This window comes from Megalobrama amblycephala, linkage group LG7 (genome assembly GCF_018812025.1).
Source record: "Megalobrama amblycephala isolate DHTTF-2021 linkage group LG7, ASM1881202v1, whole genome shotgun sequence".
Lineage (NCBI taxonomy): Eukaryota > Metazoa > Chordata > Actinopteri > Cypriniformes > Xenocyprididae > Megalobrama > Megalobrama amblycephala.
In genome coordinates, this window is record NC_063050.1 from 45,926,389 (window position 1) to 45,951,622 (window position 25,234).

Below are 25,234 nucleotides of genomic sequence, written 5' to 3' on the forward strand. Positions count from 1 at the left end.
ACATACTGTATGTGGCACACAAAACAGCACTAAATGTAATCTGGTGCTGTATTCTGAAATGTAGCTGTTTAATAGTTTACTCAATCGATTCATAAAGCCATTAGAGTCATTCAGGACCGAAAGTCTAATCCTTGTGTGTGCATACAAAAATACTAAGAGACTTTATTTATTTGGATTTATAGTTGCATATGTTCTGTGAAAGAATGTTCAGTGAACTATTTTATAAGCAAATGTAACATTCAACAGAAAATATAATAATTTATAGCAAATATGTTTATAATTTGTACAAAATGTACTAAAAATAAGAGCTGAAGTGTGTTTAGGTTCATAAGCCTTTTCCCCACAGATGATAGGCTTGATAATTTATCAGATTTATCATTTTAACCTCTATTTTGTCACCTGCTGCCTGGCATAACTTATCGAGCTATAGAGATAACAATAATAGCCTAAATAAATTATGAGTTCTAACAATGTCCTCATGTCATTTTAATCAGTCATCAGTCACTTTTACATATTCATAATTCTTCCTCTCACTGACTCTGCTTCAATGACAAATAAACCGACACTGCTCTCATTCAGTATGTCAACAGTATGGATCACATAAAAATTAAAATAGTATAGAAAAATATTTTTTTCTTAAGCTAAATATATTAGTTCTAGTTCTGAGCTAAAGTTATTAGATCATTCATTTTTATTATATAAATTAACATTTTTTTATTTATTGTCTGACATTTGTTAGAGGTTTAGTTAAACGTTGTTATTAGAGTAATAATGTTAATTTTGCTGGGAAATGATCACCACGACCCTATAGCACAAACAGTTTGAAGAATGGGTGGATGAATGTTAATTGTTAAAAAATATTTTTAAAATACAGAACAAGTTTAAGCCTGAAAACTGGTTGCCTATTAAAACTATGACTTTTGAATCTAATTTCAAATGACTATAAGTAAATTTAAAAAAAAAAAAAATCTGGTATGGTTTTTACAATTAAGATGTATCTATTATTTGATTAATTAAAATATGAAACAGACAACTGAAAATGGTTTGTATTCCCATGTTTTTAGGCATATACCATTGTACTCCATTTGGTGGCAGTATAACATACTGAAAAGCTTTTCAATTATAGGCCTGCCCTACAGCATCGTGATTAGGTATGGTTTTAGCGTTTTTATTAGGTTAGCATTTTGACAATTAAGCAACTCTTAAATTGGTGAATAGTTTTCCATTGCATTCATTGATTTTCAATTGCAAATTATGTCATGTTTACATTTATTTTAGAATTGAATTTATGTACACTCTCTGTACAGTACAAAATGTTTCCTAGGCATGCAAGTCATAATGATTCTTTACTGAATTAGTTATAAAGTTGCAAATTAAGCTAAAGAGTTGTTGCTTCCATTTGAAGCCACTAAAAGTTGAAACCATTGTGCTATTAGTCCTTAATTCTCTCTTTCTCTCTCTCATAGATGTCAGTAGGTCACCGAAGGGAACCCAAGGGAACTCTAGGGTTTGGTCTTAATTGTACACACACCCTCGTGAATATACACCCATATGCTCATTTAAGATAATTATCATTATTCACCTTTGCACTTACTCCAATTGGGGACGAAGCCACTACATTTTTAATCACTGAAATTAGAGTGTGTCAGTGTGGACTTTAGCTTTTAAGTAGTTCTTAGATGCCAGGTAACACCAGTTCTTGGCGCTGACCTGGTCACTTCTACGGTTACAACCTTACGTCAATATTTTTAATTACTCCTGTGCGAGTGCTCCAGTGACACTTTGATTGTTAGTGATCATGTATGAAATATTCAACTGCTAATTAGTAACCTATAAATCAGCAAGTCATTACTTTTCAGTCCTCAACAGGTTGTGTATCTGTATCATTGAAAGTGAATTACCATCAAATGAGGAATAGCCTAATTATCACTATCTCGACAAACATATTTGGATCTGGTCCAGAACTGTTTATTAAATACTCTTGATATATTGGTTGTTCTAACAGGTTCATGAAATAAATGTTGCATTATATTTAATTATATTATATTAAAAAATTTTTTTTTATTAAAACACATGCATTTATATCTCGATGCAAAAATAAACAAAAAGATAAATTCAATTTTTTTTTCTAAACCTCGTCACCCCTCATGGCTGACCAAATCAAAGGTCATCACGGACCAACTTTGGCCCACGGGCCAAAAGAAATTTGTTTTGTGTGTGTGTTTGCAAATTTCTATGAAACAAATCACTTCTAATCATATTTTTTAGCATGTTTTATCATTTTTGTTTATGTTGTTTTGAACTCAAAATCACTTAACCATTTATTGGACTTGACCGTTATTAAGGGTAATTTTGGTTTAAACAGATGTAACCAAATTTTAAGTTTATGCTATTTTCTTCAAATTTTGAGTGAGTGTAGCCCTATCACAAGTTAGTACACACTTGCATTCATGCCTGCATTCACCACCATAGATTTGTGTGTGTGTGTGTGTGTGTGTGTGTGTGTCTGACAGTGTGACAGTGTGTGTGCAAGCTTGTGTAGTAACAGGCCTCTGTGCTTACATTATTTATGCTGGAATGAGACCCAAGCTTAAGTTACACCAAGGCAAGTAGAGCTGACAAATTAAGGTTTCTTCTACAGCGCTGCAACAGAACTAAAAACCTGACACACATCCTCTCACTTACACAGACACACAGTCCTTGTCTGAGTCACTCATGGATGGCATATCATAGTTGATGACTGCATGTGCTGGAATTATTTGTTTGTTCATTTGCTGAGAAGTACAGGTAGGTGTGCCTCTCTATCTTGATGATCAACAGAAGAAGAGAAGAGGAGTGTGTGAGTGCATGTAAGGTTATAGAAACATACAGACGTACCTCAACAGAGGATCTCTATCTAAGAACATCTGCTAGAGGGATCCTTTTTCTAGACCACATCTGGTGCTGTGGCATGTGGAACCATGTGAACAGAGATTTATACGTCTCTCTGTGTTGAATTCATCTATGACAGTACTGAGAAGAGACAAAGTGAACTCACCTACAGGTAAGACTATTTTCTTCCTTTATCATCCTTAAATACAGAGAATTTAGAAAAGATAATCAAGCGTGTATTACGATCCTATATTGTTTAATGTTGGTTTTGTAAAGAAAGAAATAATTTTAGTATAATTTTCGGTCTTTAAATGATATTTGTACAAAGCAGTTGTTTTAAATTGTTACTTTTGTTTGTGTTTGTGTTTAATCAAATTTTTATTTGTCATTTGGCAGAAAGGCGGTAGACTAGAATGGTATTAGAAGGATAAAATGCCACCCAAAAAAGACTTAAAATCAGCAGCCAAGAAAGGAGGAAAGCCTGAACCAGAAAAAAGCAAACCAAAGGAAGAAGAAAAGAAAGGAAAAGATGACAAAAAAGGAGCAAAAGATGACAAGAAGGGTGGAAAAGATGACAAGAAGGCAGGAAAGGATGATAAGAAGAAAGGAAAAGAAGAACCACCCAAGGGTAAAGGGAAAGATGATGGTAAGAAGGGAAAGGATAAAGGCAAAGGAAAGAAAGAGGTTATTGAATCTGATGAGGGCTCAGATGCTGAGTTGATGGATGAAGATTTGAGCGAGGAGGATGAGGATGAAGAGTCAGATGGAGGCAAAAGAAAGCGTGGTGGTGGAAAAGATGCTAAAGGTAAAACTGCAAAGGGAAAGTCCAAATCTAGACAGCCTGATTCTGATGAAGATGAGGATGATGAAGATGATGAAGATGATGATGAAGAAGATGAGGAGGAAAGTGAAGAGGAGGATAGGAAAGGAAAGAAGAAATCAAAAGATCATCATAAATCTAAAGCTGAGGAAGATGGAAAGAAGAAGAAAGCAAAAAAGAAGGAAGTGCCTCCACCTGAACCACCACCTGAAGAGAAAAAGAAAAGAGGACTCAAAAATACCTCAAAACTCTTTATGAGGTTCTCTGGATTTAAGAAAAGGAAGAGCTCAAAGAAGCGACTTAAGAGCACTTCCAAGCTGTTTCTTGGACTTGGCAAAAGGAAGAATCGTTTGCTTAAGAAAAAAAGGAGAAAATCTCTCTTGAGAAATGCTCCAAAGTTCATGATGCGTTTCAAAAACAGCAAAAAGAAGAAAAAAGAGAAGGAAAAAAAGGAGCCATCAGGGCCGAAACCAACCTATATGCTTATTAAATTAGGTGGCGATTCTAAAGCAGCGGAGAAGAAACAGGGATTTTTTAAAGGGCTTTTTGGGAAAAAGAATGCAGGGGATGGGACTGGTTTTAAATATAGGGGTCAATTATTAGGTAAGATTGCTGGGGCAACAAACTGGCTGACCAAGAGGTTCCTCTCCGTTAAGGGGCGTCAAAATGAAAAGGGTGATGCCTGGAGCCGGAAAAACAACAAAAAATATCCATTTTCTGCTGACAGTCGGCAAGCTAGCATCCGAGCTCCTCCAGGGTATCACAATTATGGATATGAACATGACACTGGAGGAAATGATTATAATAATCAGAGCAGGGTGGATAGGGGTGCATTTCACAGACAGTCAATCCAGAGGAATTCTAACAGGTATAATGAACAGTATGCCCACATGCAGGGACACTCTTCGTTTCCACAGCAATACACACGATATGAGGAACCAAATAACTATTATGAAATGGAATCACATGATCAAGGCTATTATGAGTTGCAGGATGAATACTATGACCCTCACACAGCCATGCAGGATGATGGTGAATTTTATGATGATGGCATGGACTACAATGACCCCTATGGAGCACAGGAGCAGATGGGCAATTACCCACAGGAAATGGGCTACTATAGTCAACAGCATCCACTGGATCCATATTTCGATGATGGCATTGAGTACTATGATGATAGTCAGTATCCAATGGGGAACAGCTATGATCAATATGGGAATGAAATGGATCTGTATTCCCAGGCTGAGTTTGGATATTATGATGATCTTCAGGGGTTCTATGGTGACCCATATGAAGTTGAAATATCAGGTGATCCATATATGGATGCTTATGAGGATTATGGTGATCTTTATTTTCAGGATTATCAGGTTAATTACAGTGAATCAGATGTTGATCCATATCTGCAATCTTCCTACAATATGTATGATCCATATAGTTATCCAGTGCAAGATATTATGGAAGGTGAAGAAGCTTTTGGAATGTATGGTGAGAAGTATGGGGATTTTTCTATGGAGCCTGTGCCCTTTCACGGAGACATGCAGTTCAGAGTCCCAAGACCACAGGTTAAGCTTTTTGGTAAGGAAAGGATTGATGTTGAGCTTCCTCCTTTGCCTCCACAATATGATTTTGAAGAAATGTCAGACATACAGTATGAAAATTATGCATATATACCTGGAGCCTCAATGAATGATGGTTTTTCACAGGCAATGCATCAGCAAGAAATGTTTCATCCCACAATGCCTCAAGTGCCCACACCAACAGCCATGCTAATTAAGCAAGCAAATAATCCACAGGGATATGTCAGTCAACATATGTCACATATGGCTCAAGCTGGTGGTTTTCCACCATCTCCCACACCAAGTCGGAGGTCAATAGCAGGGATGTCCTCCCCTCTGCATAGGCCTATGTCACCCATGGTACCCATGGAACCCATGGCAAGTTTTGGAGAGCCGGTAATGCAAGTAAGACGTTCCCCTGTACCTATACGCAGACCAAGCCCCCATGCCTCCCCACAGCTATCCATGCATCCTGCTGGTCCACTCCCCATGAGAAGAAGCCTATCCCCACAGCCCTCTGTGCGTGGCATTGGAGGCATGGGAGCACCTCCATCGCCAAGACTAGCCAGAGGTGTGCCCTCTCCAATAAGCCATGTTCAACACACTCCGTCTCCAATTGGACGCAGAATGAGCCCACCTGTTTCTCCAGCACTTTCTAGACGTTTACCACCTCAGGCTCTATTTAGAGAAGGGCCACCCACTTCACCAACAGTCCCTAGACGTTTACAGCCTCAGGCTCCATTCAGAGAAAGTCCACCTGCTTCACCAACAGTCCGTAGACGTTTGCAGCCTCAGGCATCTTTTAGAGAAGCACCACCATCTCCCCAGCCAATGCCTGGCCGTATGCCCTCACGAGCTCCATCTCTCTATACCAGTCCTCCAGCTTCACCTCGTGCATCTATTCGGAGGAGAAGCCCACCACAGTCCCCTCGTGCCTCAATTAGGAGACCCAGTCCACCCTCTTCACCCTCACAAGTTCATCGTCCATTTGGTGCCAAGAAATTTCAAGCCTCTCCATCTCCACTTAGACGAATGAGTCCTCCTTCTTCCCCTCAGATGGGTATGCAAGCCATGGCCAGTGTTCAGCAGAGAGATCTTCACAGACCACAGTCACCATTAATGCCACAAAGAGCATCACCTACTCCCTCTCGAAGAAGTTTTACTGTGGAACCAGGCTCCCAGCAACCAGCAGTGCAAGGTAGATCCCCCTCTCCCACCCTCTCCCGCAGGTCCACTCGCCTTATGAAAGATTCTCCACCTTTTGGGTCCCCTGGAGGTCGACTGCGAGGAAGGGGACGTCCAAACATCCCCATGGGAGCTGTGAAACCGTATCCTGGCCGAGGGGGTCATTCTGGAACTCCAACACAAAATGTACGGCCATTTAGATCATCTATACGTAGTAACAGGTCCATTATGCAACAGGACTTCACAGCCTCCCCACAACTCTCAGGTCATCATATTGGGAGAGGCATAAGGGAACAAAGTCGTTTCAATCCTGCAGGAACACCCAATGCAATGAGAAACCCACAGAGACCCATTGGTCGTGGCCGTCCACTCATGGCCAGACAGTCACTTAGGCGTGCACCAGGCATGATGCCCCCTTCACCACAGCTTTCTCAAAAACACATGCCCCCTCCATCTCCTCAGCCTTCCATTAGACATCTCTCCAGACCAGCCTCTCCTCATCCATCTATCATACATGGTTCCCCATTACCAATGCGTCCCAGTTCTCCTAGGGCTCTGCCTACTTCTGTACTTTCTGGTCCTCCAGTATATGATGCTTCATTTGCATCTCCTTTTCCCATTGGTGCAGAGCCGATCCCTGTAGAATTTGATCAGGTTAGTGGTGTACCTCAGTCACCAATGCTTTCAAGTGCCCTTCAAAATCAAAGGGTCCATAATGCAAGCTATACTTCACAATTCCAACAGCCTATGTCGCCTTATGCTACTGAGATCATTAATGTTCCACAGGTTCCTGGTCAACCACCTTCACCAGTTTCCTCCTTTGCCCAGCAAAACCCTAATCTAAGCCATGCTGCACAGTTCTCCCAATTGCAACCAGTACAATCACCATATAATCCTGAAATGGTTGCACTGGATCAGCATACAGCAGAGATGGCATCTCCACTTTTGTCAAATGCCTTACAAAATACTCAGCTCAGAGAAGCTTCTTACATGTCGCCCTTGCAAAGGCCAGGTTCACCTTATGCTCCTGAAGTGGCTCAGTTTGGTGAGATCCCTGAACAACCATCTTTTTCTTCCCCATATGTTCCTCAAATGGAAGCATTTGAACAAGTTCCAGGTCAGCCAGCATCACCTTTGCTGTCCAATGCAATTCACAATCAACAACTTCACAATGCATCATACAGATCATCCCTTCAGATGCCACATTCACCCTATACTCAGGTGGAAGCAGGCTATGATTACATTGAAGAGCCAGGTGCTGCCCCCCTTCTCTCTAATGCTCTTCAAAATCCAAATGTCCGCAATGCTTCCTACCGAACACATTTACGTCGCAGGGGATCCCGTGTTCCCCCTGGCTATAGTCCAAGAGGATCTCCAGTTCTTTCAACAGCTTTGCAGAACCAAAATATTCGTAAAGCATCATACCGAGGACCTGTTCAGGGAATGGTCTCCCCTTATGCACCTGTGCCAGGTTTTAGGCAGGACCCTAGGAAATCTCCTTTTCTGTCTGATGCACTGCACAACCCCCAACTTCGTGGTGCCACTTACCGATTGCCTGATGGGACATTAGTATATGGTAATCAGGGACTAAATGTAAACTCTTCCCCAGTGCTTATAGATGCAATTGGAAATCCCCAGCTCCAGAATGCTTCATATAGACTTCCTGCTGGGTCCATAATAGGCATGGACCCACGACAGCAACAGTCTTACTCACCAAACCTCTCAAATGCTTTGCAGAACCGAAACATAAGAAATGCCTCATATAGACTTCCAGATGGAACAATAATATACCCAGACTCTCATTTACAGCAACCTTCTTCTCCAAACTTGTCCAGTGCCTTACAGAATTCAAATCTGAAAAATGCAACTTATAGACTTCCAGATGGAACTCTTGTAACAGCAGGACAACAACGGCAAACCTCACCAAACCTGTCACATGCACTTCAGAATGAGAATATTAGGAAGGCATCATATAGACTGCCAGATGGGACAATAATAGTGACTGATCAGCCAATGGAACCAACATCTCCAAATCTAGCCAATGCACTCCAAAACCAAAACATTAGAAATGCAACTTACAGATTGCCGGACGGCACATTAATAACAACAGATCAGCCAATGCAACCAACATCTCCAAATCTAGCCAATGCACTCCAAAACCAAAACATTAGAAATGCAACTTACAGATTGCCGGACGGCACATTAATAACAACAGACTATGGGCAATCTAAACCTACTTCCCCAAATTTATCAGCGGCACTTCAGAACCAACAAATGAGAAATGCCAGCTATCGTTTACCCGATGGGTCAATTATAAGTGGACCAAGTTATGAAGTTAAGTCTCCAAATTTGTCAAGCGCGCTTCGGAATCAGGATATTCGTAATGCTACCTACAGGTTACCTGATGGCTCCATAATAAGTGCTGATGCAAGTTATAAACCTACAGCCCCAACTTTGTTCTCTGCCATGAGAAATGATGATCTGAGAAATGTCTCCTATAGGCTTCCAGATGGATCTGTTATTTCACAAGCTTTATATAGACCAATAAGTCCAAACATTTCAAATGCCTTACAGAATGAAAACATTCGCAGGGCCACTTACCAGCTACCAGATGGATCTGTTATTTCAGCAGATCCTCGAAAAAATAAAAGTCCAAATCTATCACAGGCACTTCTAAATCAAAACCTCCGCAATGTCAAATACAGATTACCTGATGGATCAGTCCTCGCTCAAGGATTTGCAGTTCCAACAACGCCACAATTAATGGATGCTCTAAAGAATCCTAACCTGAAGAAAGCCTCTTACCAACTACCTTCAGGGATCTCCAACTATATGATATCCTCTGGGCAAGTGATTATTGGGCCAGATGGCCGTTATGTTGTGGTTCCACCACAGCAGAAAGGTCCAGGTGGGCCAGAAGAGCACTGGGCTCAGAATGCCAGAGAGGGGCAAACTGCAGAGGACCTGTGGGCTGCAGAAAAAGTCTTGCCTCATGATACAGTACAGAACCTCATCAAATGGTCTATGTATCGTGATGAGAAAATGATGGAATTCCTTACCCCCCCGCCCGCTGGTTTTAGGCCAGGGGAAACAGAGCTGCACTGGGTACCAGATCGTGAAGGGGAGCCAAAAGGACAGTGGTATGACAAGGTAAATCACTTTAGACATAATACTTTAATCTTCATGTAAGACTTATTTATTCAACTAATGGTAACAGCAGTTATCAAATGCATTGTATTTTCTCTGCCCCAGAGACACTAACTCTATGTCATGCTTTCATTTTCTTCTCTTCTCTTGGTCAAATTTTGCTGTTGTACGTATTAATTTGGAAACATATAAATACAGGATAACATTGAGAGATGCCTCTCTTCACTGGAATGCAACATTGAATTCATGATTTTGCTTGTGGATCATATTTATACCATTCGCTAAAACTTTTATATCTGAATGTGTATATTAAGAAGGAACAGACAGTTTAATTTAAGTAGTAATGTTGTCAAGTAGACAGTGATGCAGTTGTCAGATCTAACAAGTCTGTTAGGCTTTGAGCCTTAACAAAAAGTCCAGCCAAGCTCACCTATCTTCATCAGGTTTAAGCTGCAGTCCGCAACTACATCGGATGTCAGATGAGATTTACAAGGCCGATTATAACTCCTCTCAGGTTACCTTGCTCACCAGTGATAATCATCTCTGCATTATTGTAGTGCGGCATTGGAATAGACAACTTGACCTAATTCATTAGAGAAGATATTCTCTAATGTAATTTAATGAATTGAAAATGACATCTCAAATTTCTTTGAATGTTCTCAGATTGCTTTTTTTTCTGAACACAAGTATTTTTCAAACAGATGTATTCTATAAGGAGCCTGCCTACTGTCAGCTACAGAGTGAAAAGGGAAGGGGATGGAGTTGAGGACATGACACAAATGGAGTACGTCAACATAAATATACATAGTATATGTAAAGTGTATCATTAGTTTCAAAATAAATCATTCTTCCTCCATTTCTTGCAGAGAGCTTACTGAGAAAGCAGTATTGATAAACATGAAGACTCGCTTTGATCAAGAGCTTATCTATGTGAGTCTTGCATTAATGTCCCAGTAAGCATATACCAAATGTCTTATATTACTTTACTTTTATTCAAATCTGTTGTGAACCTTACTACATTATCAATTTCCTTTGTCTTCTAAGCAGACATACATTGGCAGTATTCTGGTATCTGTGAATCCATACCAGCTATTTAACATCTATGGCACAGATATGGTTCTGCAGTATGAGGGCCATGGCTTAGGAGATAACCCACCGTGAGTCACAACAACACAATCACAACATTCCTCAACAAATTTTCTTGTTTGTCAACCTTTTAAAAGGAGAAGAAAAGAGTTCCCATATCTTTCATTATTATTTGTATTTTAGCGCAACTTCATGTGTCCTGGTAGAAGCTTGCCCAGTTAGACAGATGGCATGCTTTCATTCTCAAAAACCATGAACAAAACTACACAAGACCCAGGCATTAAAGATTTTATAAAGATTTATAATGTTACAAAAGATGTCTATTTCAAATAAATGCTTTTCTTTTGACCTTTCTATTTATCAAAGAATCCTTAAAGGGATAGTTCACCCAAAAATGAAAATTTGATGTTTCTCTGCTTACCCCCAGGGCATCCAATATGTAGGTGACTTTGTTTCTTCAGTAGAACACAAATTATGATTTTTAACTCCAATCGTTGCAGTCTGTCAGTCGTATAATGCATGGCAATGGGAACTTCGTCTAAAAGAGTAAAAAAAAACACGCACAGACAAATCCAAATTAAACCCTGCGGCTCGTGACGTCACATTGATGTCCTAAGACACGAAACGATCGGTTTGTGTGAGAAACAATACAGTTTCATAAACAGTATTTATATATTTTTTTGCCTCTAAAACACCACTATGTCCAACTGTGTTCAGCATCCGATTAGTGAGGTCAGAAAACACTGTATACTGTTACTGTATTTTTGATCAAGTTAATGTAGCCTTGGTGAGCATAAAAGACTTATTTTAAAAATATAATATCTTACTGACCCCAAACTTTTGAATGGTAGTGTACATTTAAAAAATGAGAAAGAAGGGGAGAGAAAATTAAGATTTTAATTTTAAGATTTTATCTTCCGTCCTTTGTGTTTATTATACATGTTTGTTTTCAGTCATCTCTTTGCCATTGCAAACATTGCCTACACAACAATGATGGACGACAAACGAAACCAGTGCATCATTATCAGGTCAGGTGAAAGTATGTGTGTGTCATTTACAGAGGATGTGGAAGTGTGTATATATTATTGCATGTCTATGTAATGTTGTATTAGTAAAGTGTGTGTATTGCAGTGGTGAAAGTGGTTCTGGAAAGACAGAGGCGACAAAACTGGTTCTGAGGTACCTCACTGCTATTCACCATAAGAGGAACATTACACAACAGGTACGTGTGTAGGACTATAAAGTATACACTGAATTTTATTCATAGACAATAATCACCCGGATACACCTCCGTACACTTGCTGGGATTTTGTCAGGTAGCATATGTTATTGGATCAACATCCTTCTTGGCCCTGGAACAACTTTCAGTTTTTAGGGATAAGAAACGGGATCAAGTTGGGGCTTGGGCAGCACTCTTTTTTTACCTAGCATTTAATTTCCTTCTGATTTTAAGGGTAGTTAATGGTTAGAATTATCAATAGAGTTAGTGAAGGTTAGGGTTGTTATTGTTAACTCACTTGGATATTGTTAATACCTTTCATTAATTAAAATAAATCTGAAAAACTTAGAAATGTTGCAACTAACTGAAATAAAATAAGTTAATAAAAATAAAAATACATTAAAGAGGTCCCTGATTATGATTTCACTTTTTCACTTTAGTTAGTGTGTAATGTTGCTGTTTGAGCATTAACAACATCTGCAAAGTTACAACGCTCAAAGTTCAATGCAAAGGGAGACATTTTCCTTTACAGAAATCGTTACAACAAGGACTACAACAAGCTTCTTCCTGGGTTGGTGACATCACAAACCCCAAAATTTACTTAAACACACAACAAAGCGGTTGAGGCCATGTTGGGCTGCTTTAGAGATAGACCCTTTATTGTCCCCCAAGGGAAATTTGCTTTCACAGACTCTGTCGATACACAAACAACAACAACAACAACAACAACAAAAAAAAAAAAAAAAAAAAAAATGCAAAAAGACAACGCATGCAGGATCTGTCCAGGTTACAAATTGTTTAAAGCAGCAATGGCAGAAGGGACAAAGCTTTTACTGAAGCGTGCCCGCCTCCACCTTAAAGTTCTATATCTGCGGCCTGAGGGCAGCAGAGAAAAGTAAATGTGGAGAGGGTGGTCCAAGTCTCTACTGACTGTCCGAGCCATACGTGTAACAGCTTTGCTGTTAAGAAGAGAGAGATTCGTAATGGGTAAACTGATAATTTTGGATACTGTGCATGTGACTTTAATGAGCTTATTTCTATTAGTGATGGAAAGCATGTTGAAGTAACAAGGGGAACAGTAGAGGAGGATGGGTTGAATGATACTAGTATACAACAGTAACAGAAGATGTGGGTTGACAGAAAGGGCATGAAGCTTACGAAGAATATGGAGTCTCTGTTGGGAACGTTTATATGTGTCTGTGACATGTTGTTCAAAGTTGAGTTTATTATCTAATGTGAGTCCGAGATATTTAAAATGATTGACACGTTCCACTTTTTTGCCATGTATGATGATGGGGGCCGGATCCGGGATATGTGGGTGGGTATAAATTAATAACTCCTTGGTCTTATCCACATTCAGCTCCAGACTATTTTCGGAGCACCACTTGGTAAAGTGAGTGACCGACTGATGGTAAGCAGTAATGGAGTTATTGTCTGTGAGTAAGGCCAGAACGGCAGTATCGTCCGAATATTTAAAATATGTGGTGACAGAAGATGAGCTAATACAATCGTTCGTATACAGGGTATAGAGAACGGGGCTGAGCACACACCCCTGGGGGACTCCGGTGTTGGTAACTATAATAGAGGAGGTGACTGAGCCCACTCTAACAGCCTGTAATCTGTTACTAAGAAAATTGTGAATCCAGTGAATGAGGAGTGGAGATAAGTTAAGAAATTGAAGCTTTTTAATCAGTTGGTGCCGTTGTATTGTGTTGAAAGCAGAGCTGAAATCAATGAACAAAATGGATGCGAAGGTTCCAGGCGATTCCAGATGTTGTAGGAGGGGGTGGAGGAGACATGCCACAGCATCCTCTGTTCCCCGCCTGGCCCTATACGCAAACTGATATGGATCCAGCAGAGGTCTGACTGCTGGAAGAATAGTGTTGAGAATTAACTTTTCCATGCACTTCATTATTATTGAAGTAAGTGCAACGGGTCGATAATGGTTTAGCTCGGATGGACGGGGCTTCTTAGGAATCGGAATGATTGTAGAAGATTTCCAGATTGTTGGAATATGTGCCCCCCTGAGGGAGTCCCAGAAGATGGTAAAAAGAATCGGGGACAGCTCCATAGCACACGATTTCAGCACCCTGGCCGGAATACCATCTGGGCCCGGCGCCTTACCCACTTTACACCTGCTCAATTGCTGTCGTACATCCTCCACTGTAAATGGAGGCTCGGATGGAACAACTGATGGCAGGGCACTGAGCAGCTCTTCACAAAGGGCAGAATGATCATCTCTGTCAAAACGGGTATAAAAAGAATTCAGAGAGTCAGCAAAGGTAGCCGGGTCAGATATTACATAATGCCCTGTGTCGGATGCTTGACCAGTAAGAATCTTGATTTTCCGAAACGCTTGTTTAGTATTCATACTGCTGAATTCCTGCTCAATCTTGTCCTTGTATCTGAGTTTGGCTCTTATTATGTCATTCTTAATCTGTCTGTTTAGTATATTGACAGTGTTCCAGTCCCCCTGCTGGAAAGCCTTGAATTTTTCTTTCATGCAACTTTTAATGTGAGACGTAATCCAAGGATGAGAATTTGGGTATTTCTTAAATGTTCTGGTAGGTATAGTAGATGAAATGCAGAATTTAATGTAATCCGTGATAACTGAGACCTTATACTCCAAGTCTCCCTGAAAAATCTCCCAGTCTGTGCATGCTAATGAACCCTGCAGCTGTGCCATGGTATCCTCCGACCAGATGGAGGCGCTGTATATAGTTGGCTTAGCGCATTTCAGTTTTGATTTGTAGTGCGGCAACAAAACGACAACATTGTGGTCGGAGTAGCCGAGTGGAGGTTGTACCTGAGCGATGAACGCATCAGGAATGTTTCCATAACATAAATCCAAGGTGTTGTGCCTCCTCGTATGAATATTCACATACTGGTGCAGCGATGGCATGACACTGCCCAGTTTACAGTTGTTAAAATCCCCCAAAATAAACAGCGGTGCATCAGGATATTTAGCCATCATAGAGCTAGAATCCTCGGCTAATAAATCCGCTGCTATCCTGGTGTTAGCACTGGGGGGAATGTAAACACAGCTGATCACCACGCATGGGAATTCCCTCGGGAGGTAATACGGCCGCAAAGACAAAGTCAATAGCTCTACATCAGGTGTGCAGATTGAAAGGTGTTTTTTAATGTTAACACACCATCGCTTATTAACAAAGATGCAGACACCACCACCTTTAGTCTTTCCAGACTTACGTGTCCTGTCAGCTCGTAATAAAGTAAAGTGATCGAGACTGACCTCTGAATCCGGGGTGGTGAAGAGAGAAGAGGAAGAGTTGTTGTAGTAAAGTGTTGTTACCATGCAGTCATTTTACACCGGACTGCTTCACAAACGAGGGTCAATTCAATGCTGGATTTGCACAAAAGATTAACTTGACGGTACATGCTACTCGATGAGTTGAATCAACTCCACAGCAACTACATAAATTTATACACTAACCATTCAGTAACGTCCAGATGCATTCTGAAAGTTTTAACTTCTTCCTGAGTCTCTCCATCATTGTCTGACTCCGGTTTGAACAATGTAAGGCTGAACACCGTTACTGACAATCATCATTTTGACTGCGTGAGATTCTCCAGCTTTGTTGTTGTTGTTGCTGTTCTGGAAATGGGGTCGGGAGCAGCAGCAATTAATTTGCATTTAAAGGGACACACACAAACAGTGTGTTTTTGCTCACACACAAATACTGGCAAATTTGACAAGCTATAATATATGATCTGTGGGGTATTTTGAGCTGAAACTTCACAGATACGTTCTGGGGACACCAGAGACATATATATTACATCTTGTGAAAAGGGCGGGGCATAATAGGTCACATTTAAAGCTAAATGGAAATATTTCAAAAAAAAAAAAAAGAAGAAGAAAAATGACAAGCGAATAGCGAAATTAGTAAAACTTCAACTAAAATTACAATAAAAAGTAAAATATAACGATATATAAGTAATACTAAAATAACACTGATAGTGATAGAGTAGATCTTTGGTAGATATGTTGTTCCAGGTCCAACAAAAGATGTTGATCCAGTCCTACTTCACAAAATCATAGGCAACAAATACTTGCGTATTATAGAGTACATTTCTGGAACCACAAAATTTAGTTTGAATTGATGTACATTTATAAAATATGCAATGTTTGTTAATAATTGTATAATTTGTCTTTTTGTTTTTCTTTTTAATGCTTTCCTCTATACAGATTGAGGTAAATGTGGTAAATTTAGTTTTTTGCTGGTAACTTAATAACTTTAACCTAGTAAACGTTGCTGAATATATTTGTAAGTACGTTTTTATTTCTTAACATTCAGATTCTAGAGGCAACTCCTCTGTTAGAGTCATTTGGGAATGCAAAGACGGTCCGAAATGATAACTCCAGTCGCTTTGGAAAATTTGTGGAGGTCTTTTTGGAGGAGTGAGTATTTTCTGTTACTTCTGTTCTGAACTGTTTCAAGCTATGTTGAATAGAATGTTTGAATGTTACATTGCTTAACTCTTTAATGTCTCTTAAGCCTGAAATTGTTGCTTGAGAGGCGACACTGTAAGGGAACTAGATCTGTACCGCCTGACCTTGTGTGAAAGTAGGACATTAAGGTTGTTATTTAATCTCTGAGTGTTAGAGAGAGGAAGAGAGAAGGAAAGAGAATTGAACAGGTACAGGTAAGGCCAAAGAAAGTTCATACACATGACCAATCTGTGTGTATTGTTGTTTGTATCAGAGGGGTGATCAGTGGTGCCATAACCTCGCAGTATCTACTGGAGAAGTCCAGGATCGTTTTTCAGGTTGGTTGTTTCTTTTCCTATTAACTTGGAAAAGGCTAAAGGAGCCCTGTAGTGATCACTGACATTTGGGACCTTATCTGAACTGTGTCTGTGTGTATGTGCAGGCCAAAGATGAGAGAAACTACCACATCTTTTATGAGATGCTGGCTGGACTTCCTACTCACATGAAACGAGCTTTCTACCTACAAGAGGCCGAAACCTATTACTACCTGAACCAGGTAAATGGAAGTTGCCAAGACACACTTTAGGTACACATCTAAGGTATTGTATAATTATGTCATGTTTATGTCATTTATCATGGCTCATGGTATCATGTCATGTTAGGGTGGTAACTGTGAGATCATTGGGAAAGATGATGGGGAGGACTTCAGGAGGCTACAGAGTGCCATGGACATTCTCCACTTCAGTCCTGAAGACCAGAGCAGCATATTCAGAGTGCTGTCATCTATACTGCACCTGGGCAATGTTTTTTTCCATAGAATAGAGGTATTGTGCACATAAACATTTGAAAATGTACTTTCACTTTTGTTTGCACATCAAGCCTAAATAAAAAAAAAAAATTGACAGTGTTCCAGCTCTTCCCAGTTGTCACACATCAAAGGTGTTTTTAGGTGAAATATTTTACCTTGTACATAGCAGTTTTATTGATTGTACAGTAGTTTTATATAAACATAGCAAACATATATGGACAAAGTAAACAGTTGTGTGGACCATGTTCTTTGGGTTCTCTGTCTCAGACAGAAGTGCAGGAGACAGCTGGTGTGGTGAGCACTCAGGAAATTCGTGCTGTAGCCGATCTGTTGCTGATTTCTCCAGAGGGTCTGCAGAAAGCCATCACCTTCAAAGTGACGGTACATATAGTTTACACAAACATAAATCCATAAAACAGCATGTACACTGTTAGATCTGTGGTTCCATGAAAAAACTTTAAAGGGGACCTATAATACTTCTTTTGCAGGATGTAATATGTCTCTGGTGTCCCCAAAATGTGTCTGTGAAGTTTCAGCTCAAAATACCCCACAGATCATTATTATAGCTTGTCAAAATTGCTCTTATTTGGGTGTGAGCAAAAACACACCATTTCTATGTGTGTCCCTATAAATGCAAATGAGCTGTTGCTCATAGATCCTACATTTTCAGAATTTTCTGACACGTTTGCAAACATCTGGGGCAGAAAGAAAGAGAAAAAGGCAAAAGAGAAAAAGAAACATTGTAATGACATGTAAGCAGGTTGCTGTTAATGAGTTCCAGTAACCTAATTTAATTATTTTGAGTTCAGCTCTATGGAAACCACGGTAATCTAATCAAGGGTTGCTCAGGGCTTGAGTAATCTTAACACCTAATAGCTTTCTCACTGCCAGGATAGCTTAACATTACATCATACAAAGATCAGTGAAGGTTAACGAGGACAGTCAAGATAAAGAGAGGTCAGTTGTATTTCTATAGCATTATCAGACCTGCAATCTCACAAGAAGTTAAAAAGGTGACATGTTTTCGAACTAAATCCCTGTAGGTGGGTCTGGGGGCATTGTCACCCATAAGAACATTTTTTGTGATTTTAACATGTAAACAAAGCATTCTGGTGCACTCTGACAAGAAAATAAAGGGAAAAGACAACATTTGCTTCAAGTAAAAAAAAAAAAAATTATTGACAGTAGGGCTGGGCATTGACACAAATTTTACAATTCGATTAGATTTCGATTCACAAGTTTAATTCACAAGATTAAATTGGGGCCTATCAGGTACATGGCAAATTTCCTCAAAGAAAAAATATATCTCTCAACTAATGCTGTAAACTATACAGGGAACCTCATTATATTGATTTCGGTAAGTTGTACTGTATTGTTCAACATACCTTCTGATGTTCATTAATTATTTTGTGCTGTAACTAGTAGTAAAGCGGAAGAGATGATTGGTTCATGTGCGCTACCGCTTTGCTTGAATTGAGGCGCTATAGCAATATGTTACGGCACATTAAAGGTGCTAAAGAGGATCTTTTCGTCGACTGAGAAACCAAAGACTGTTAGTGAGTTTTTGAAATGAGCGCATGCGTAAGAACAACCCCCCTCCTTCACAGCTCATTTCAAGGGAACGCCTCCCAAAACTCAAGCACGAGTATTGGAACACGAGTGTTTACCACCGGCATTCGCTGTGTCATGTTAGTGGATTCATTATGTCGGACTCACCGCAGGTAACTCATAATCTGCAGTTGTTACTCCTGTCTCCTGACAAAAACATTGCATGCAGTGCCTGTAGTGTGGAAAGTTACTGGAACGCGCAGCCGCGCACGTCTCTCACAAGGAACGTCATGGCAGTGATTGACAAGCCAGAGGGCCAATCGTTTACACGATGATCGCGTAAACGATTGGCTGATGTTTTTAAGGCCCTACCTCGTGCACAGATGGTGTATATTAATATTATTCCTTTCAGTGCACCTAATAAATAGTCTTTTATCAGTTAGTAAAGACAGTTTCAAGTAATATTGCAAAAATGTATAAAACAAAACATCCTCTTTAGCACCTTTAAAGAGGCTGCAAAAAATAGTGACAGCTCAAAAGACGTCTATGGGCTCACTTTAGTCTATGGGAAATTATCCCATTTCCAATTCTTGTGAACCCGACCACCACCACTACCACTACCAACTTTTTGTTGTCGTTGTTGAGATTGACCCTAACACATTTTGTCATTTCTAACACGTTCTAAGCATTTTGTATGTTAGCTGTACTCAAACAGAGTTTTTTTCTTTACTCAAACAGTGTGATTGCCAGTGTGTTTGTAGTTTGTGTCATGTTGAGCATCTTGCTCATTTAATAAATAAAGCTGTGCTATCCAGAGCTCACAGGTTTGTGTTTACACCACAACTTTACTTGGATCAGCTGTCACATAACACTGTATCAATTGCACACGCTGACTGTGACAGTGTGAGTGACGGGGTGTGTGTGTGTGTGTGTGTGTGTGTGTGTGTGTGTGTGTGTGTGTGTGTGTGATGGTGAAACTGTATCCAAGCCTGTTTCTCGACTTCCGGGCAAGATGAGTCATAACAAAATTTAGATATTTATGGACACATTATCAAAAGATCTACTTTGAAATACAGTGCAAATCCTTTAAACTGCACATGCGAAAATGAAGTCACTGATTAGATACTGAATTTTCTCAGTACCAAATTCTCATCAAAACAGGTCAGAACTCATATTTTAGTACAGTTTTTTTTTTTTTTTTTGGTTATCTTTAAACATAATTTGGCAATGAGTGACATAGAGCTGCATTTACTCAGCCATTTAAATACTAGCATTTCTACTTTCTCTGACTTTTTATAAGATTAAAGGATTATTTAAACATATGCAGTACCTAAGTGGTGTGTTATTTGGTTTTGCCACAGGAGGCAATGAGAGAGAAGATATACACTCCCCTCTCAGTAGAAAGTGCTGTGGATGCCAGGTACACATTATGAGACATCTTGTTATCTGAAAAAACTTGATTTTTCATTGCATTTTAAGTATATATTTCTCTATTCTAATCACAGAGATGCAGTTGCCAAGATCCTTTATTCCTTGCTCTTTCATTGGCTGACAGAACGTATCAACGGACGGGTCTACCCCAGGAATGAGGCGCTGTCCATATCTTTACTGGATATATACGGGTTTGAGGTATGCAGTGGCACTCCCACAAACACAGAAGCTAATTCTATATTAGTCATTAGATAATTTTTTCACCTTAAAGGTAAAATGTGCAGTTTTTTTTATTTTTAGGAATTTAGACCTTCTAAATTGCATTTAAATTACATCTATCTCCATGTCATCTCGGTCTGTGTTGTCCAGAGCTTGATGTTCAACAGCTTTGAGCAGCTCTGTATCAACTATGCCAATGAGACCCTGCAGTTCTTCTTCAGCAAAATTATTTTCAAACAGGAGCAGGTGAGAATTACACCATCATTATCAAGTTTAGGGTCATAGGATGCTTTTGAAACTCTCTTGTGCTCATCAAGGCTGCATTTATTTGATAAAATACAGTAGAAACAGTAATAGCTGTTTTCTATTTAATATAGTTTGGAAAGTAATTTATCCCTGTGATTGCAAAGCTGAATTTCCTTTAGTTTTTAGTGTCACATGATCCTTAAGAAATCATTCTAATATGCTGATTTGGTGCTCAGGAATCATTTCTTATTTTTATCAGTTATGAAAATGGTTGTGAAGCTTACATTAATTTTTAATTTGTAATGATTATGTATTTTTGCTTCATTTTTTCAGGATTTCTTGATGAATAGAAAGTTCAAAAGAATGGCATTTATTTGAAATAGAAATCTTTTATAAAATTATAAACGTCTTTACTGACAGTTTTGGTCAATTTAAAGTGTCAGTTCTGAATAAAAGTATTAATTTAAAAAAAAAAAAAAAAATCTTACTGCCCCAAATTTTTCTAAAACGTAATTCAGGGGACCTTAATAAATGGTCGAATTCATTTAATGAACGAATTCATTTAATGAACTTAAATGCATGGTTGCAAATTAAAAATTCTAATTTATTGTTTTAATTAAAAATTTTAAGTTGAAAACATTATTTTATTGAGTTCTGTTGACATAATGTTGATCATTACATCAGCTTAATATCTTCTGTTTAATATCTTTAAACTCTAATTTCTGCTTTGCTTTTTAAAAAAAAATTAGGTTGTAGTAATGTAATGAAATTGTCTCGATAACTTCGGAAATTAGGCAGTGGATTTCTAGTTCCCAGCATGGTTTGCATAGGACTGGATAAGGAGAATAAATATTGAAATTAAGTTAATTTATTTGTTTTAGTGAAGGGAAAGACCAGTTAGTGTTTAATGCTGTTATGTTTGGCATTTAAAAGAGTTCCTGTAATGCTCAAGTTTTTGTGGTTACCATTGTGCTAAGGAGTAGATTCATGAAGATAAAAATTACATTGACTCTATAAGCGATGACTGCACTAATACCAGTGACAAGCAGTATCTTACTTGTTCATTAAATATATATGTTAAATAAGTTATGTTAACATGTGCTATGATAGCTGTTGATTTGAACTGAAGTAGATAAGATTAATCGGTTCCTGGGCTACAACTCTTGGCTTTTTTTTTTTTTTTGAGTAATCAACCTAATTTGTAGCAGAAACTTTGTGTTTCGTAAGTTCCTCTAACTCAGTGTATCTTGTTGGTTGAATGTAATTTCACTCAGTTGTCATCACTCAAAAAAATGTATGCAAACTGTTGCATTAATTTTATTTGTAGAGCCAACACATTATTTTTCTGAGTGTATGTAGACATTTTGATTCTGTGATTTCTTTGAAATAATCATTCAAAACATAAAACAGCACACTCTCTTTCTGCATGTCTTTGTAGGAAGAGTACATTCGAGAGCAAATCAACTGGAAAGAACTGACCTTCACTGACAACCAGGCATGCATAGACCTTATCGCTGCAAAGCCCCATGGGATACTCCGCATCCTTGATGATCAGAGCGGCTTTCCGCAGGTTATACACTTAAATTTTAATGTTGCATGGGGATAAATGAAGAAACCTAATATATATACACCACACGTTTTAACATTTGTTGACAGGCCACTGACAACACCTTCCTTCAGAAGTGCCACTATCACCATGGAAACAACCCTCTTTACTCCAAGCCAAAAATGCCACTGCCAGAGTTTACTGTCTATCACTACGCTGGCCGTGTAACTTACCAGGTAGTAGAAATCACAAAAATGCATTTATGTCATGCCAAAGGTCAGAGGTCATAGCTCCACTCTATTGCTTCTTGTAACTTTGAATTAATTTACCATTAGTAACTGAGGTTTTAATGTTACCAGCCTGTCGAAAGAGAATCTCACAGAGGGATATACTGATTTTAGGTCCATAAGTTCCTGGATAAGAACTACGATCAGGTTCGGCAGGAAGTGTTGGATCTGTTTATGCAGAGCCAGAACCGAGTGAGTCCATGTATCTCTATGCATGCAAGTGTTTGTGTGTATGTGAAAGCATATCATATTTTTCATCTCTTAAAGACAATATGAATATGGGTTGTTGTTTTTTTCTATTTATTTTTTTGATGATCCTGAAGTATGAATGTGAATTTAAGTTTCTAATAGAGATATGTGGGTGTGTTTTCTAGATGGTGTCCAATCTCTTCATAAGGCATGCTGAGATGCTGAATCAGCAAAAAGGAGCAATGAACAGGAACAGCACAGTGACTCGGAAATATCAGCCATCTACTGTGGCTGCCAAGTTCCAGCAATCACTACAGGAGCTCCTAGACAAAATGGAGAGGTCTTATACACTCATATACACAAAGAGATGTACAATACACTTGTTTATCAGCACATACACATACATGCATATATTTGTTTCTCCTGATTATGTTTCTTTGGCAGACTTGATTGAGTCTGTTAAATCTCCTGTTCTTCTCACTTTTTTTCAGGTGCAACCCATATTTTGTGCGCTGCATAAAGCCAAATAATAACAAGGTATTACGTTTTTTTAAAATACTCTCTTAAGTCCTCCAAGGCTGCAATTATTTGATAAAAAATACAGTACAAACAGTAATATTGTTAAATATTATTTATAATAACTGTTTTGTATTTTAATGTATTTTAAAATATATTTTATTTCTGTGATGGCAAAGCTGAATTTTCAGCATCATTACTCCAGTGTTCAGTAACATGATCCTTCAGAAGTCATTATTAATTTTATTAATAATATTATTAATAATGGTTCTTCTTATTTTCAATGCTGAAAACAGCTTTTGCTGCCTAATATTAAAAATGAAAATCTTTTGAAACATTATAAATGTCTTTACTGTCACTTTTGCAGCAAATTATCAGTATTTTCGAATGATTTCTGAAGGATCATGTGACTCTGAAGACTGGAGTAATGATGCTGAAAATTCAGCCTGCCATCACAGGAATAAATTACATTTTAAAATAAATTACAATTGAAAACATTTATTTTAAATGATAGCAATATTTCACAATATTTCTGTTTTTACTGTATTTGATCAAATAACTTTTTTTATTGTTCAAATCATAAAAAATTAAAATAAATTAGCCGTTAATGCAACTCAGAATGTATATTTAAGTGTATTTTTGCTTATATATACTGAGTTTCCACTCTAATGTGTAAATTAAATAAATGTATTTGTGTGTCCATTCAGGAGCCTGGTATATTTGACCCTGAGTTGGTCGCTACTCAGCTCAGATATTCAGGAATCTTGGACACAATCCGCATCAGGAAAGAGGGCTATCCAGTCAGAGTGCCGTTCCATAAATTCTTAAACAGGTATCCTACTCAACAGCTGGTGCTTGTTACTTATGGGTGCTGTGACGTACGGTGTGTAATCTAGTCTAGTGCTATAAATAGACGTGTGCCAGTGTATAGAATACAAATTTTAGAATAAATTATCTCCGCCAATGTGTCCCCAGGTACAAAGCCCTGCTGGGAATGAAGAAGCCACCACCTCCAGATGGAGATAACTGTGTCATTATGTTAATGAAGCTTTGCCCAATCAACAAAGGAGATTATCAAGTGGGTGTGTCAAAGGTAAGCAGGATAATAAAACTTTGCACTTCTAAAGATGCAAAAATTTTGCTTTCTCGAAAAAACTGACAATTTTACATTGTGTAATGTTTGTTTTAATAATGTGATTTTACTCTTAGATCTTTCTAAAGGAGGAAGTGAATCAGTTATTGGAGAGTAAACGTGATCGTATGATGCATGTAGCTGCACTGACCCTTCAGCGCTACGTACGGATGTATTTTGTACGCAAGAACTTCCTCAAGTTCCGTTCAGACATGACAAATCTTCAGGCTCGCTGCAAGGGCTACCTGGCCAGGTAAACTTCTACCTACTGCCTGTGACTTTAATGCCGTGTCATTTGCAAATACTAAAAATTGTGGTTAACTTTGTTAGGTAATATGATTTACAGCTAGAGAATAAAAATCGAATCTGGGTCATATTGTGAAGTTTAGGGATTTGTACCCTACAGGAAAAACTAGTTAACACCAGCTTTTGGCTGCGTTTACACTGACAAATCTGTTTTTTGTATCCATTCTGAGCCATTCTGAGCCACCTCCACTACAAGGCAAGGGGGAACACATTTACCCTAAAAAATTATTTCACTTCAGAATTCTAAATCTGTTGGTGGAAACTGCCTAGTGGGCAGCACTGACAAATTGCGCAGTTGTTCTTGGGGCGTCCCGAGTTCGAGTCCCGCCTCGTGGATCTTTCCTGATCCTGTCCCCCCCCCCTCTCTCTCGCCAATTTCGCTTCCTTTCAACTTACTATCCTGTCATAATAAAGGCAAAAATGCCCAAAAAATAAATCTAACAAAAAAGAAAAATGAAAAAAAAAAAGAATTCTAAATCTAACGACCTGTTGATAAAATAACTATGGAAAGCTAATGTTATTTTTATTCGTTCAGTCAAATTTTGCACTGCAAACATTAATGGCAGTTTTAACTTGGTATAAAAGAACCACCTGAATTATACACTGCGTTCCAAATTATTATGCAAGTGACATATCAGTAAGATTTCAGTACAATAAACATTCAGATTTTAG

At 38.6% G+C, this 25,234-nt stretch overlaps 1 protein-coding gene across 3 annotated transcripts in view; it reads left to right on the plus strand.

Annotated features, from left to right (window-relative positions):
• Positions 1-25,234, plus strand: part of myo15ab (myosin XVAb) — a 60,663-nt gene that overhangs the window by 296 nt on the left and 35,133 nt on the right. For 2 of the 3 annotated variants that reach the window (XM_048197742.1, XM_048197743.1), the window contains exons 2-26: positions 1,065-1,151; positions 1,467-3,043; positions 3,268-9,582; positions 10,281-10,363; positions 10,446-10,509; positions 10,627-10,736; positions 11,619-11,693; positions 11,797-11,887; positions 16,092-16,097; positions 16,201-16,304; positions 16,609-16,672; positions 16,777-16,890; positions 16,997-17,158; positions 17,410-17,523; positions 20,052-20,110; positions 20,196-20,319; positions 20,491-20,586; positions 22,025-22,156; positions 22,243-22,368; positions 22,534-22,611; positions 22,794-22,948; positions 23,100-23,145; positions 23,832-23,956; positions 24,100-24,217; positions 24,334-24,509. In XM_048197742.1, coding sequence (XP_048053699.1) covers positions 3,304-9,582; positions 10,281-10,363; positions 10,446-10,509; positions 10,627-10,736; positions 11,619-11,693; positions 11,797-11,887; positions 16,092-16,097; positions 16,201-16,304; positions 16,609-16,672; positions 16,777-16,890; positions 16,997-17,158; positions 17,410-17,523; positions 20,052-20,110; positions 20,196-20,319; positions 20,491-20,586; positions 22,025-22,156; positions 22,243-22,368; positions 22,534-22,611; positions 22,794-22,948; positions 23,100-23,145; positions 23,832-23,956; positions 24,100-24,217; positions 24,334-24,509 — 8,501 coding nt within the window. In that variant the 5' untranslated portion in view covers positions 1,065-1,151; positions 1,467-3,043; positions 3,268-3,303. The remainder of the gene's footprint in view (positions 1-1,064; positions 1,152-1,466; positions 3,044-3,267; positions 9,583-10,280; positions 10,364-10,445; positions 10,510-10,626; positions 10,737-11,618; positions 11,694-11,796; positions 11,888-16,091; positions 16,098-16,200; positions 16,305-16,608; positions 16,673-16,776; positions 16,891-16,996; positions 17,159-17,409; positions 17,524-20,051; positions 20,111-20,195; positions 20,320-20,490; positions 20,587-22,024; positions 22,157-22,242; positions 22,369-22,533; positions 22,612-22,793; positions 22,949-23,099; positions 23,146-23,831; positions 23,957-24,099; positions 24,218-24,333; positions 24,510-25,234) is intronic. The other variant, XM_048197744.1, reaches the window with a different exon arrangement.